Below are 16,523 nucleotides of genomic sequence, written 5' to 3' on the forward strand. Positions count from 1 at the left end.
CTATTCAGAGCTGGGGGAGGCGGCAGAGTCCGCGTCCTCTGCGTCGTGTTCAGGGGGGGACGCCGGCTGGCCACCTTTGACGCGCTTCCACTTCATCCTTCTGTTTTGGAACCACACTTTGACCTGGGGGATGGAAAGCAAATAGGTACTTATTGCCTTGATCCGTGCTGTATGAGCAGACCTATGTGTATATATGTGCCAATAGACAGATGTTTAGTGGAAGTCTAGAAGAAAAGGTGAAAGGAATCTCGTAGGTTTAAGTAATCCATCTCTGACAAAGGCAGGAACAATTCTTCCTAAACTGTTCCAGGCAGATGTTTACCTGAGAACTGCAAAAGTCTTACAAGTACTTTGCCTAGAATATACATCCATCCCATTTAATGCTTCAGGAGCTGTAATTTGCTTCACTTAATTGAGGAATTCCACTAAGCTTTGATAAGGAAACCCTGACTGAGATCACAGTGAGAGGACAGAAATATCTGTCTCCAGAGAACTCTTCATTTTTGTCTTTCCTTATCACCTCAAGGTACCACCTGACCCGGGAAGAACGCGTGTATGGGACATATATCATCCTACTTACAGAAATTTGTAACAAATGCGTTTTAAAAGAATGTGAAGGCTTTGTATTACAATACCTCCGTGCCATTGCAAATGTACACCCTTGAGTAACGTATCTGGGTTTCAGCTTTAGGGAGAAGTCGTGGGGGAGGAAGGAGAAGTCGGGGAGGCAGGGTTTGGGAAGTACTTGTCTCTCGGTGAGATCCAGGTTCACGGCGATCTCGTATCTCCTGAGCCTCGTCAAGTAGTTGTGGTGGGCGAATTCGGCTTCCAGCTCCCGCAGCTGCTCCTTGGTGAAGGCCGTCCTCTCCTTCCGCGACCGGCTGCTCGGCTCCGCCTTGCTCGGCTTCGGGGTTTCTAGGGGACAAGCACACACGTTGTGTCATGCGTGGTTGTGCTGATCTGTGTGAACACGTGTATCGCGGAGGCCTGATGCTAATTAATTAATTGAAATGCTCAGCGGAAGTTTTAAGGAGGTTGTGTCATGACCCCTCGAGCTCAGCGTGATCGGTCAGTGGTGTCAGCCTTGGGTTCAAGGTCTTTTCCAACCAAAATGATTCTACGATTTGATTGATCTTTACTTTCATTCCTTATACAGCTATTACAACCCTACGCTGATCTACCAAGCAACGGACAGCCGAGTTAGCACTTTGTGTGTATTATAGAGAGATTTGGGTTGGAAGGGACCTTAGAGGGACCATAAAGACAAACTAGTTCCACCCATGGGACATCTTCCACCAGACTTGGTTGCTTAAAGCCCCGTCCAACCTGACCTTGAGCACTACGAGGGATGGGACACCCACAGCTCCTCTGGGCGCCCCGTTCCAGGGCCTCACCGCCCTCATGGGGGTGAATTTGTTCCTTATATCCCATATAAACATCCCCTGTTTCAGTTTAAAGCTGTCACCCCTTATCCTGTCACTTTACACCCTTGTAGAAAGTCCCTCTCCAGCTTTCCTGTAGGTTCCCTTTAGGTATATGACGTGTGTTGTGTTATAAGCGCGTGGTGACGATCTTTGGTGCAGGGTGTGAGGTGAAGTCACTTAGGAAGCACAGCACAGTGAAATCACAATAAAACTGCTCAGACATTCCCTTCATTTGTTTTATTTTGTCTGGGGCAGAAGGAAGGAAAAGATTCCGGGAGGGATATCAAATAATTGGAGCTGCTGTCTGGAAAGCCAAGAAGGGAGTGAAATGAAAAGCCCTCCCTTTGGGATGTTTCCTTTGTTCTGCAAGGAAAAGTATATGGGACAGCAGCAAGTATGGAAAGAAAACGTTTCTAAAGAAACTACAGATAACCGATGGGAGTAAACTGGATTCTGGGGATAAAGAGATTAGGAATATTAGTTATTTTAGTTGTTCCATGACAGTCTGTTTGTATTGGAAGAGAACAAAGATGGGGTGATAGAGTGCGAACACAAGCTTGTTGTTTAAACTGTGAAATGGAGCCGTGGATGCTGGATTAGAGGTGGCTCTTCTGTCACCAACCTGTAAAAACTAGAGATTAATATTTTATCGCTGTGTCCTCTACCTGTAAAATGGGGATACTGGAAAATATTCCCCGTTAAATAGCACCGCTGGGTGGGAAAAGCACATTGTGGCTTGTAAACAAATACTATAGCAAATGAATGCAGATAAGCATCTTGATTTTTAACAGCTTTCTGAGGAGAAAAAACACTACGCGGGTTTCACGTGTCTGGGTTTGAGAGAGCAGCAAATGGGAGGTTGCATAAGTATTAATGCCCTGTAGAAAGGATGTTTCACTAGCTGGAATGACACAATGAAACTACCTCCACTTTCTGCATTTTGGACACTGTACTGCTGGGCAAACTTCCAGTACCTCCTTTTTTGGGGTGAAAACGTTGAATATTTAGTGAGGCCAAACAGAACTTATGTCTAAAGGGAGACTTTGCATCTTGTGCTTCTTAGCAGAAGCCGAGATGTCAAAATCCTAATAGAACATTTCCAACAGGCAGCTCAACACGTGGGCTCTTTGCCGTTCTCTTAAGAAATAAAGCGGATGAGGAAAAGACTTTGTAATTCCTGATCTTACAGATGCTCTCTAACCCGTACCGTCCCACAACCCTTATTTCATGTCACCTACCTGAGCTTTCCTTTTTCCTTTTGGACGCCTTTTTCTCCGTCTCGTTCGTCGTATTCGCTGGCGCCTCCTCCTCTTCGTTCATCCCCACGGCCGCGCTCACTAGGTGGGGGCTGCTGCCTTCCAGCTCCCCCGAGCCCAAAGCCAGCCCTGGGTTTAGCCGCCTTCTGGCCTCCGTGGCTGCAAAGTGCCATTCGGAGGGGTGCAAAGGGAGGTGCTGCTCCCCGAAGGCGCGCTCCTCCTGCGGGAAGCTGTGGGGAGCAGCCACCAGGCAGGGGGTGGAGAAATCAGCGTAAGGGGTGAAATCTGCTTTTGGGTGGCAGGAGAACGGTGCCGGTGGGTAGTGGTGGAGCCCGGAGGCTGCGGTGACATCCAGGGTGCCCCGCAGGCTCCCCCAGATTGGGACAGAAGGTTGTGGGCCGCGCATGCAGCTGCTGCTGGTGGGATCCATTGGCTTCCAGTCCTTGGGTTCCCACCTTGGCCGCCGGTTCTGGCTCAGGCTTCCAAAAAGAAGGGAAAAATCCTCCCAAATTGTACAGAATAGATTTCCCCCCTCAAACACCAGTTTGCCCGCGGGTTTCACGCTGCTGCAGATGCGGCACCCGGCGAACTCTTCTCAACGTCTTCATCGTCCCAGCTGGAAACCAGGAACCAGCTCGATGCCCCGGATCGCTCCCCGAGGCTTGAAGTTTGTGTCCTTGTGAAGCGCTGGACATGGGGGAAACACTTTTTAAATACTGTGCTGGGCGAGAGTGACAAGTTTGCAAAGTGAAATGTGAGAGGGAAGGAGGGGTTAACGTACACACACTCGGTCCCGCCAACCAAAGCAGAGCAGGCGACTATTAATCATCCGAAACCTTATATGCACATCTAATGGGATTTGCAGATGGAGCCTTTTAAAGAAACAATGTCTGTATTTTTTTTTAAAAAAAGGGAAAGAGCAGCACACACAGAAAAAGGCTTTAATGTTTCCTTGTAACACTATGAAGTTATTTTTATTGCGCTGTTAACAAAATTCCCCAAGTCTTGGGTTTGGGAAAGGCCCTGAGACAGAATTCGACAGATGCCGAATTTCAAGAGCTGAGGTGGGAAATAAAAGTAAGAAAGGACTTCACTGATTATACATCATTTAAGGCCAAATCCTAATTTTTTTAATGTATTAAACCTTGCTTGTGCACACATGCGGGGTTTGAGTGATTTAGTTTGTTTCGTTAGCTTTGTACCACGTGTATTTGCCGAGAGTGGGAATTTGCCGCCAGTGCTGGTTGTTCTTTCCGTATTCCGCTTTCCAGGGAGTTTTCGGTGTGCCGCTGCTTGCAGGGAGATCTCCAGCTCTATGCCAACGGGAGACACGTCTTTCATCGCTTTTGTTGAAAGTTTTATAGTGTTTTCCTAACAGAAAGCAGATTCTTCGACCCCGGAGCTGGTTGAAAAGACATTAACGGGGAATCTGTTCTCAACCCCCTTTCCACAGAAGTGCGGCAGCTGGGAATGCCCCCAGCCCTTCTCTCAAGGTGGTTTTCCATGTTTCTAGTGGCAATTCATGTGCGTGTGTTCCACGTTCCCATTATCCGCTTGCAACCATCTCCAATATTTAGGTTGTGTGCGTCTCTTCCCCTCGCACCGTTGGTGCTGGTTTTGTGTTCTCTCAGACACAGAGATGGAGACACGGAGCTTTTGTTTTTCACATGGGCTTAAGCGACGCTTTTATTTGACTTCTGTGTCATTCAGAATTGTGACATTTCAAGGAACCAGGAAAAAAGACAAAAAGGAAAAGGTTTTCCTATCCTATCTGCCGGTTCTTAGAGCTTCACCTTCTCCAAGTGTGCGTAGTCCAAATATTTCTGAACAAGAACAACAATCACCGTTCTGGCAAGTGAATCTTGATTTTCTTGCAAAACACTAAATATCTGATACCTAATTAATTCTTTAGGTAGAACTCTTGTAATAATTTGAGGTTGTTGCTGTGTCGTATTAGAGAATAAACAATTATCTGGCTAATGATGCAAAACCACATTTCTGTCCTTGCACGTATGCTTGGGCAATAAAATGAGGACTGGGTGTTATTGTAGTGCTGACTTTAGCCAGGAGCAGCTTTAGGCTCCCATTGGGGGATCCCCATGAGGTCCGAGCGAGGGTCCGTCCATGGGTGCGACTCGATTCCCGCACGTCGCTTGTGTTCCCGGTGGAGCCGCGGGGCCCCTGTTTTCCCAGCGGAGCCCTCGCTGTCGTTCCTCCCGGTTGAGCTGTGGGAAAAGGAGGTGGCAAAACCCCCCAGCGTGGGACCCCGCGGGTCGCGCTGCTCCGGCACCTTGTGCAGCTGGTGCTGTCACTCGGCGGCTCAGCAGGGGCCGGGGTGACCTCGGCATCCTCCTGACACTTCATTCCTGCGGGAGAAAGAACAACAACCCTCCCCTCCTGAGAAAACCCATTTGTTGGCCGAGGCGGCCACCTTTAACCTTCGCAAAGTCAACATCTCTTCGGTCAAGCGCTGTGTTGGGTAGAGAAAATATAACTGCATGGATGATGGTCAGTTTTTGTAACGAACGCTCCCGTAATGAGCTGAAGGCTGGGAAATGGGGCTTTATCTTTGAGCTTTCTATGGGTTTGTTCTGGGACTCCCCAGGAAAGCGTTTCTGGGTATCTCGCACAGGGAGAAGCTGTTGAGCTCTGGCTCCCCCTGGGACCTTGCACAGCGCTTTGCGTAACTTTGTGAAGGTGAAATCGCAAAATTGTGCCATGTCTTCACCTTTAAAAGACCCGACCCATCCTATATGGCTTTAATAGCTCTCCTAAACCACCTTCGTGCTGGTGCTGCTTCATGGAAAGCTGGAGCTCTGGGTCCCGCCGCCTTTGCCGCACCTGACCCAGTACACTTGTGTCGCTGCTTTTGCACCTGAAATCCAAAGGGATTTCTTGGATATCAGAGTTTACTCTGATCTCGAGGCGAAGGGAGATTCAGCTTCACAACAGACACATGCTGGTTAGGTGCTTATCCTATCAGAAGAAAAATGTACACGCTGCTTATGGGGAAAACTCAAGGCAGCGAGGTCTGCTTTTGAAATTTTATGAGCTGCCAAATTTCAAGTTAATAACGTTCTTCATTAAAAAAACAGTACTCTCCAAAGTTGTTTTGTCTTGATAAATAACACACAGTGCCATGCTGTGACCTGCCATGTGTGCAGCTGCAGCAACCGGGAAGTTTTGATCCATGCGAGCACTGGACCAACACTGGGCAGGTCCTCCTGTGTTGAAGAACCTTTCTATTAACTATATTGTGCATTTTAGCACTGGTAAAGCTGGAGAGCAACAACCAGCCAGTAAGAGATACAGGAAGCTGCTGCTTAGTTGCACAAGTTAAAGATGGCAAAAGTTTATCAGGTTACTTAGACTCCCCACAGAGAGTTGTTTTACTGTTCCCTATGAGATGTGTCCATAGAATCACAGTTTGGGTTGGAAGGGACCTTAAAGCTCATCTGGCTCAACCTCCTGCATGAGCAGGGACATCTTCCACTTGACCAGGTTGTTCAAACCCCATCCAGCCTGGGTTGGATCCGCAGCTTCTCTTGGTAACCCGTTCCAGTGTAGTTTTCTAGGGTGTTGCTCAGATCCGCCTGTCACAGCTCGGCTGTTCCACTTTCCCTCAGAGAAAGACGCTTCTCCACTCTTCCTGGTGCACAGACTCAGTTCTCACTCACACTGACTCCTCATTACTCTGAGTACCAACCTGTTGGTACCGCACAGGTGGGGATCAATTATCCAAGTGAGTTATAAAGTGTTGCGCTATCTATGATGAATGGCCCGAAACAGAAGCCAGATGTATTTCAGACGTTCAGCTTCCAAGTCAATCGCTATAGACTCTCAATCATGTTCTGGTGTTTGAGTTCTTTCCAAGTCACGGTGCTGGGAATGAATGTTCACCAGCACCAAGATGAGATTCCTGGTACCGTTTTGGTGAAGAAGGGGGAACAATCTCTGAAGGCAACGGCAGCACCGGGGGGTCACAAAGCTCAGTTCCTAAGGGATTATGCCTGAGATTTTGTGCTCCCTTGTGCTTAGAACCTCCCTTTCAAACGCTCCCAAATATTCTATATCTGCTGAATAGCAGCATTTCCCTAAAGAATGGAAGACAGTTCAATATTCCATTAGAAGATTGTCTTCTGCCACACAAAAGTCATTGTAACATGAGGAAAGCTGTTGACTATTCACTGATCTTCTCTTCCTCAGCTGTTCTTATATATATATATATGTATAGTGCTGGTCACTTGGCGATCTCCTGTTCTTCATTCACGAGGCTGCTTGAATTTCTCACTTTCCTTAATTTTCTCAGGTTTTCACCTAAATTTGTCAAGGCACCTATATGACCAGAGCAACGTGAATCCCCTGAGTATCAGAGGGTGCTGGTAGAGCCTTTGTTAGTCGATAGGAGCCGTACAGTCAATGTACAATCAACATACAGTCAACATACATTCAACCCACCAAGCAGAACCATGAAGGATCTTTTCCTATGAACAGCCTTGTCTGACACTTTGAGACTCGGTGTCTGACTTGCTCTGCAGAGCTGGCATCACCACCACAAGAATTTGTAATGTAATGATAATGTTTCTCTTAGCACTAAGTCAATATTTCCGGTATTAATTAAATTTGATGGCTTCACATAGTGGAAAAAAGCGCCCTGTTTCAGGTCCAGGAAGCACCCAGATGTGTTCGGGGACACTGACGTGATCATTTATCTCGGACAGAGAGCAGAAGCAGCAAAAAGCAGAAGAAAGGGGCGGCCAGCTTGAAGTTTGCAGAAATATCATTTACAAAAGAAAGAAAACCCCAGTAGCTGGGAATGTCTCAGCGCCGTTACACAGTCCGGCAGTGCTAACGCCGCTTGTTTGAAGGATCACTTCTTGGTTTTTAGCTGGTTTTAGTATTATGTTGAGTACAACAAGGGGTTCGGGCTTTAGGGAGGAAAGGGGTGACAGGCAAATGATGGCAAACTGGGGTTTACTGGGCTCAGTGGGTTTTCTTGCCCTTCTCCCCCCCTTTTCTTGCTCTTCCCCCCCCTTTTTTTTGCCCTTCCCCCTCTTTTCTTGTCCTTTCCCCCCCCTTTTCTTGCTCTTCCCCCCACCTTTCTTTGCCCTTCCCCCCCTTTTCTTGCCCTTCCCCGCCTTTCCCCTTTCCTTTCCCCCTTTCCTTTCCCCCTTTCCTTTCCCCCTTTCCTTTCCCCCTTTCCTTTCCCCCTTTCCTTTCCCCCTTTCCTTTCCCCCTTTCCTTTCCCCCTTTCCTTTCCCCCTTTCCTTTCCCCCTTTCCTTTCCCCCTTTCCTTTCCCCCTTTCCTTTCCCCCTTTCCTTTCCCCCTTTCCTTTCCCCCTTTCCTTTCCCCCTTTCCTTTCCCCCTTTCCTTTCCCCCTTTCCTTTCCCCCTTTCCTTTCCCCCTTTCCTTTCCCCGGCTTTGCTGCCGTGTGAGGGCGAGGGCAACGTCCCTTCCCTGGAAGGTCACAAAGAAGCGGCGTCTCTGCTCCAACGTTCATCCTCGAGGCAGCGAAACCCGCTTGCCAGAGCACTTAGATAAATCACCATTCCTAACGCGACGACCCCGTGTCTCCACCGTGTTTGCTCTCGTGGCTCTTCCATGGGGCACTGAGCGTCCTGAGCCACGGCCAGGGCAGCAGCAGCTTTCCATTAAGCCCAGCCTGCTCTTTAGGATCAGCTCAGGAGCCGTTAAAGAGCTTGGTGGGCAAATATTCTGAACAATCCCCAATTAGCTCAGCTTTTGGCATGTTGCAAATCTCATCTGTTGTTTCCATCAGACCACACGGAAGAAACAGGAACCGGAGCATCCCCGAGGAACAGAAGCAGAATGTTCACCCCTTTCAAAGCGTTTTTGTGGGTATAGATGAGCAAATCTACACTTTAGCGCATGGTCTGTGCATGTGAGCTGGGAGAGGCTGCAATATTTTCAGGTTTTATTGTAATAAGAATCCCATATATTTCTGGAGATGCTAAGAAATAAGTGTATAGGGTTATCCGCCAAGTGATGAGCCTTTAAATTCCTTCAGTGCTAAGACATCTGGGCTATTTTTCTTGAGACCATCACTGGGTACTGCTTTTATTGAGCTGTGTGAGCTGCCACTGAGCTGGCGAAACAAAACACAATTAAATGAACATTCTGCAAAAAAACTTTGGAAGAGCCAGGGTTCGTTCCTACGCTGAACAACTTATGGGCAATGATACTTATAATTGCCTAAATTAAATAAAATCCTTTAAATTCTTCTTATTTGCAACATAGTCACAGGATATTTACAGTTTTGAAGAGGTCAACACAAATTAAGATGTTAAAGGTGTCCTACGGAGTTCTATATAGTAATTAAAGTTCAGTCTGTGGTTTCATTAGGGAATTCTGCCGAGGCCATAGAACACATTACAACTATCCTATCGCCTTGTGTCTCAGGGCAATGAGAACCTATTTCTGTTCAATTTAAGCTCTTTCCTCGCTGTGGTTTTTGCCGGGGAGTTACTGGTCAGTGGTGGAGGATCCCACTCTGCTGGCAGCCCTTGTAAATGCAACACAACTTCCATTTAACTGTGCACCAGGTTCATTGGTTTTGAAACATTGGAAGTTCCATAGTCCATGCAATGCGAATTTACACCAATTAGCGCTTCAGTTTCATGTAGTGCTTCTCTTTTCTGTACCTTCACGTCTCCCTTTTTTGTGTGTGCATTTACACGCTATATATATCAATTAATGCTTTATTATGTATTTGACCAGTGGGACATGAGTCATTGACACTCTTTGGATGAATTATTACTTTGTAATGAGAATTACGGTTACAAAAATCAGACAATAACATATCTATCAGGCAAACAGGTTTGCCAAATGGGCATTTATATTGTAAACTGGGAGCTTACCAGCTGGAACCAGTAAATGGAACGGGAGTGGGGGACAGGACCTAGGTATATGGGTTGATTTTAAGGTGATTGCAAGCTGTCCAGAATGTGGTCATGAAAAATCATGTGCATTCCAAAATTGCAAAGAGTTAATTAGGCTAAACTTATAAATACTTCTAAAAAGCCTAAATGCTTAAGTCACCCGAGTGACTTGAGGCAAAGTAGAGGGTTTAGGCCGAAAACTATTAATGTTGTGCAGGACGTGGATCATTCTGTGCAGAAAGGCTGAGTACAGTGTGTTTGTTATACGCTGAATTTAACATGTTGCCTTTGCATAAAATAGCACATCAGGAGTTTTCTGAAGATGCTTCCACTTCACACCACGGGGTGGAGACATCTACCTGCAATTATTGCTAAAATAACCCGATTTTTAGCTGTAAAACTGGCCTTCTGGGCCACCCGGAGGCATCGCAGGCTCTCCCTGCCTACAGCCTTTGCCTTGCGGCTGGTCCTGGTTTGGTTTGACTTTATAACGCGGACACTCCAGGGCCCTTCAGCCAAGTTCTGAGTGTTTTCCAGCGGGTGCCTGGGAGTGACCGTGTGGGTGTCCCAGGTCACTGACTGAGTGTCCCAGGTCGCCGGGGGTTCCTGGGGCCGCACGCACCTGCACCCGCAGCCGCAGGAACGGGGCGAGCGGCCCGAATGGTGTTGGGGGTTCTGCGAGCGATACGTGGGAACATCAGCAGGAGGTGCCGGGAGGCTCCTGTAACGAGAACAAGGGCAGGGGTGGCTCAGGTCGTTCCCCTCAGTCGCAGACGGAAGAGCTCTCAGCACCCACACTCATCTTGGGGGAAACCACCAGCCTTGTCATTTTCTTCTTATTATTTTTCTGCTTTTTATTTTTTTCCCCTTTTCTCTTTTTATTTTTTGCTTTTTACTTTTTCAGTTTTTGCGCCTTTTTCTTTGATTTTTTTTTCCTTTTTATTTTTTCTTTTTATTTTCTTTTTATTTTTTTCCTTTGCCCCCTCTTTCCTCCTTTGCCCCCCACTTTGCCCCCCTCTTCCCTCCTCCTTTGCCCCCCTCTTCCCTCCTCCTTTGCCCCCCTCTTCCCCCCTCCTTTGCCCCCCCCTCCTTTGCCATCCCCCCTTCCTCCTCCTTTGCCCCCCCAGTTTCCCAGCCCTCCTCGCTCCAGGTCCCATCGCGCCCCAGCGCAGGGGTTCCCAGCACAGGGGTTCCCAGCGCAGGCTCCCGCAGTAGCTAAGGCAGCTTCTCCTGCCGGAATGGCCTCTGCCGTTGCCATGGCAGTGAGTGCAGTGGGATCGTAACACAAAGGTGAGGAGCCTGCGACTTGGAGGAGGCCTCATGTCGGGTTTGATTGATAGGAAAGAGTGATTTTTAGTTAGGTTGGAAAGAGTGCGAGCAGCTCCTCCGCTTGCCCCTTGCTGGGTTTCCAGGGCCCTAAGCCCTCTTGCAAATCAGGAGGTATTAGCCTAGATGCTGTGAGAACTGAAGCTTATCTTAAAAACTCAAGATTTGTCCCTGAAGGATTCCAAATTAAAAAGAAAAGTAGAATAAAATCTGAAAATAGGGCAAAGAGGAGCTACTGATCCATCCGTTCCAAGTACACATCACATTGTGACTATGCAGGTAGGAGTATAGACCGCTACGGGCAGGTTTGAACACCCTGACACTTGTGTTTTCCTGTATCTGCCATCTGACACCATAAATCCATGGGTCCGGATGGGATGCACCCGCGGGTGCTGAGGGAGCTGGCTGAGGTCATGGCTGGACCGCTCTCCACCATCTTTGCCAAGTCTTGGGAAACGGGAGCGGTGCCCGAGGGCTGGAGGACAGCAAATGGCACTGCAGGCTTCAACAAGGGCAGGAAGGAGGAGCCGGGGAACTCTAGACCGGTCACCCTCACCTCCACCCCTGGGAAACCGATGGAACGACTTCTCCTTGGGGCCATCTCAAGGCGTGTCAGGGAGAAGAGGGTCATTAGGGGCAGTCAGCGTGGCTTCACCAAGGGGAGTCGTGCTTGACCAACCTCATTGACTGTTATGAGGACATAAGATGGATGGATGATGGCAGAGCGGTGGACGTGATCTCCCTTGGCTTGAGTGAGGCATTGACACAGTCTGCACAGCATCCTCACACTGAACTGAGGGAGTGCGGCTGGATGAGCGGGGAGTGAGGTGACTGAACTCACTGAAGGGAAGAAGCCAGAGAGCCGTGGTCAATGGGCAGAGTCCAGTTGAGTCCTGTGTCTAGTGCAGTGCCCCAGGGGCAGTGCTGGGGCCGGTATTGTTCAATTCATTCATTCAAATCTTCTACATGTTCCACCTGTAGCTGGAAGTAGATTTTTAAAGAGTGCAGCATTCCACATACAAACAGCTATAGGTTGCTTTATCAAGTCTTCTCTATTGCCAGGGGTCTATGCCACTAGAATTTAACATAAGGCTTGGAGGATTTAAATGTCTGTTCGGTTTTGTGCTGGACTGTCAGCCTAATGCAAGTAGGAAATGGCCAAAATTAAACACAAACCGACATGAAATTCACACTTTCAAATGCTTCCCATTTGAACATAATGTAGGCTCGATCCAATTAGCAATTACCACCTATTTATTATAAACAAGTAGAATTCTAATTAGGCTGATTCGAGCCTCAGCTACCCCCTCAGATTGGATTGGCAATTAAGGTACTACTTGTACTAGTAATTATGGTTTACCATGAAATTACCCTCCCTTCTTCCCTCCCCCCCAAAAAAACCCTCGAATTAGCCAGGAGTGGGATTATATTTATCACAGGACCCTGCGCAGCAGAGACTTTGCGAATAAATACAAACAATTAGAAACCCACTCGCAGGGTGCTGTGCCAGCACCGTAATTAGGGCTGGAGGACAGGAGGTTTTGCTGAAGCCAAATTGGCCGAGTTGTCATGCGAGAGTGTCCCCAGCAAACACCCCGTGGGGAGCGGATCCGGGCACCGGGTCGCCTGTCCCCCCACAGAGCAGCAATAATGCAGATCATCGAGTGTACAACCAGTGTCACCCCACAGTAAGGAGCGGACTGTGAATTCAGCAGTTACGGTGTTTCCTGAGTGAGCTGGTGGGGAACAGGCAGATGACAGAGGAATATCAGCTTGATGTATTTCTCTAAAGCGAAAACAAAAGGCTAATGAGCAGAAACTAAACCTGAATTGTATTTCCTTGCCCAGAGAATTAAAAACAGTCTTCTCGTCCTAATTCTAGTCCCTATAGTTGCAGTCTGTTATAAACAATCACAATTACTAATAAAGATGCTTGTCACTGAAGAGGAAAAGCCTAAGGAAAACACCAAATTCACTTCATTAGATGTACAGAATGCATAATTCAAAACACAGCAGCAGAGCCAAGCTGTCCCCATGATAATTTGTTTCCCTGTCTGTACAATGTGACACGATGCTTCTTCCCCATTTCAGCAAGAACAATCCAGGCTGCAGACAGAACATTTGTATCCTAGTCATCCCGACTACCTGTTTAGTTAGACAACTGAAATAAATAGCCTGCAGCCCACGCGCTGCGGGCTGGCACGGAGCGGCGCCCCGACATGAGTGCGGCTGATGAGATTAATTTGTCGGGCCCTTACTTATCACCTGCAGGCGGAGGCTCCGCGTGTGATGAGCTCATTTCCTGGCGCATGCACAACGTGCTATTTCAGCCCGGCCAAACAGGCCAATTTGCTGCGGCCAGAATTACCACCGGCTCGCGTTGTTGAAACGCTCTCCGAGTCTGTTCAGCCATTCGACCCCTGGGTGTTAGGCCTGTCTTAAGCCTCTCGCTGCTTCTCCCTGTGCCGTCTTCAGTGTGGGTTGTTCACAAGCTCTGGGGCGCTTGTCCATGTGCTGGGGTCTGTTTGATCATGTTCTTTAGGAAATCTTAGCGGGATGTATAGTTTGTCTGTAAGAAAGAGGTATTATTCAGTGCTACGCAAACTCTCCTGTGTGTAGGCTCAGCCCCATGCGAAGGCAGCATGAGGACACCCGGCTTGGCCAAACTGCCGTTTCCCACAATTTATCTTCTTTTCCTGAGAAATGTGACTTGAATCATACAAGTGGCTTTAACAAGTATTTCAGTGAGTCTTGGCTTAATACGGTTCTTTAAAGGCAGCACATTCTACTGGCCTCCGACAGCCAAATTCAGAGTCAAACGTACCCGCACAACCGAACCCCAGGTGGTTCCATTGTCCGTCTTCAGCGGGCGCGGGAAGCTCTGTCTGCATCCACAGACCACCCTGAACATTTCTCACCGTTCAGTTTATTGTACAGAGCAAACAAGGTTCATTTTATTGGTTTTTAACTTCAATAATAGGATCAGTGAGGCTCCCGTTCCTCTGCGCGCGGCCCCCGGCACACTGTGCTCCCCACGGCAGAGCAGCACCTCTGATAAACCGCTTGTTTGGTTTGGAAGGGTGTTGTGTCCACCTTCTCACATCAGTCAGAATTGATCTTTGCTGTAAAATGCCGCCAGGAATCAATGTGTTCACAGAGAGGGATCATTTCTGCTTTACTGTTAGAAATGGAATCTTGTCTCGTCCCCAGAGCCAGTCTGGGTGTTCCCAAGGCAGTAATCTGATTTCAAAGCAATATGAACAATTTACATATCCCGAACCGCTTAGTATTTATTTGTGTGATATAAGATGTTGCTCTAATGTCATTTGAAGTCAGTGGAAGAGCTCCTATTGGTGTTGTTGCCTGACCGCGGCACTTTCCCACTATCCCAAGGACCCGTTTCTTTGCTCCTGTGTGTTCTTCCCCGACGTACACTCAGAATCTCGCAGTAAATGTCCTGTTGTTGGACTCTCTACAACAGCATGAACCGAGGTTCGTTATCCACCAGGCTTGCGTGTGTGTGTATTTTTATTTTACATTATATAAGTAGCGAGATGCAATGCGAGGCCTCGAGCCGCAGGAAGGATGGAGCGAGCGATTGACGGCAGCAAACCCACGAGACGGCTCGAGACAGCTTTAATTTACGTGTCCAGCGTGCGCACGGGAGGGTCCTCACCTCCCTTTCGGGTGATGATAAATGACAAGACGTCGACAGTTATTAATTAAGCTGCCTGGCATAGCAATGGAGGCGACGATAAGGGCTAAGAAATGTGCGGCGTTCCTTCTACCCCGCCATGAGAATGAGACCCCGCTGCTGTTCTCTGGCACAGCAGAGATTAGACTAACGCATCAATATTCCAGCGCGGGCTGGCTACCTAGTAACTGCCTGAACACACGGCCCCGCAGACTGAAATCCTCCCTCATGCCATGTGCGGTAATTAAACTTCAGCATTCTTTCAGCAGGAAAGGGTTCTCCTGTGTTGTTCCCACAGATTGTGCTACAACAACAATTTTAGCCCCATGAACTATTAGCAATTATAAAGGGATTTTCTTGGTCTGTTTTACCTGAGGATCAAAGGCGTTTCTTTTTTTCCTTGTCAGATATTGTAGTTTAGATGCAAACAGGACTCCAGGCTTTGGTCGAACCCAATGGGCTCGAGGCAGAAGAACAACTCGCGGCCCGTTTCAGCTTTGCAGGTTTGACTTGCTCATGTTCCACATGAGGTTTGTGTCCGAGTGCTTCCCAAAAGCGGTGATGAGAAATCACCGTCAGACACGCATTTCCAACAGGAAAAATACAATGGCTGGTGAAGGGGGCTTGGGATCCGTCGCTGCATGCAAAGTGAAATGAGATCGGCAGCACACAATGCGAAAAAATGGTATCGTGATATAGGGGAAAGAGGAGAAAGTGGCAGCGCACTTTCCAGTGTACGGAAATTGTGTCCAGTTGTGGCCCCTCAGTTCCAGAAGGACACGGAACTGCTGGAGAGGGTCCAGCATAGAGCAACAAAGATGCTGAAGGGAGTGGAGCATCTCCCGTGTGAGGAAAGGCTGAGGGAGCTGGGGCTCTTTAGTTTGGAGAAGAGGAGACTGAGGGGTGACCTTATTAATGTTTATAAATATCTAAAAGGGGAGTGTCAGGAGGATGGAGCCAGGCTCTTCTGGTGACAACCAGTCACAGGACAAGGGGCAATGGGTTCAAGCTGGAACACAAGAGGTTCCACTTAAATTTGAGAAGAAACTTCTCAGTGAGGGTGGCAGAGCCTGGCCCAGGCTGCCCAGGGGGTTGTGGAGTCTCCTTCTGTGCAGACATTCCAACCCGCCTGGACACCTTCCTGTGTAACCTCATCTGGGTGTTCCTGCTCCATGGGGGGATTGCACTGGATGAGCTTTCCAGGGCCCTTCAACCCCTGACATTCTGTGATACTGTGAAAATAAAAATACAAAGGAAACAAAGAAAAGCGCTATTAAGAAAGCAGAACCCCCCCGATGTCATTAAATAGCAAGCTAAAAAATGTGCGTTCTCAGAAAAAAGAAATAGCAGATGCCGAGTGCGTCGCGTGTCCTTGCAGGGCCCAGCTGCTCCACAACCACAGCTGGTGCAGCCCCGGAGCTGCTGGCAGCACAAAACACCTTCTCCAGGGGCACCGAGTCAGGCTCTGGGTCCTCTTGGAAGCACCAGGGTGTTTAACCTCTTTTCTCTGGTTATTTCATTCTGTTATTATTTTATATTTATACCGTACAGCCCTACCCGTCTTCTCTGGGCTGGGATTATTTTAGTCCCATACATGGAGCCTGAACGTTTTCACAATGTACCTGCTGACCATATTTTAGCATGTTTTGCATTTAGTATAATATCTGTTTAGTGTAATATGCTTTAAATACCTGTTATTTGTAACAGATAAGTGCTCTGACCTCCATGACTAGAACTATTTAAAATGTTCCAGCTGGATTTAGACCTGACTCGAACAAAATTTGACTTTTAGCAGTGGCAACATATTGATGTGTGTGACAGTATGAAAAATAACACATAGCAACCTATGTATGCGTCTTGTATTTTAGTCAAAGGGTAAATCCCTTACTGCTGTATCTTTTAGTATTTAAAATACATTTATTG

The 16,523-nt window shown here is 47.9% G+C and overlaps 1 protein-coding gene across 1 annotated transcript; it reads right to left on the reverse strand.

The window, feature by feature from the left end:
* On the reverse strand, positions 1–3,110 carry MEOX1 (mesenchyme homeobox 1; the record flags this gene model as incomplete). The annotated part of the gene is made up of 3 exons (XM_080359899.1): positions 1–123; positions 746–915; positions 2,663–3,110. The coding sequence occupies 3 exons, from the start codon at positions 3,108–3,110 to the stop codon at positions 1–3; spliced, it is 741 nt and encodes a 246-aa protein (XP_080216025.1).
* Between the last annotated feature and the right edge of the window lie 13,413 nt (positions 3,111–16,523).

Source organism: Nesoenas mayeri (assembly GCF_963082525.1).
Source record: "Nesoenas mayeri genome assembly, chromosome: 26".
NCBI classification, from domain to species: Eukaryota; Metazoa; Chordata; class Aves; order Columbiformes; family Columbidae; genus Nesoenas; species Nesoenas mayeri.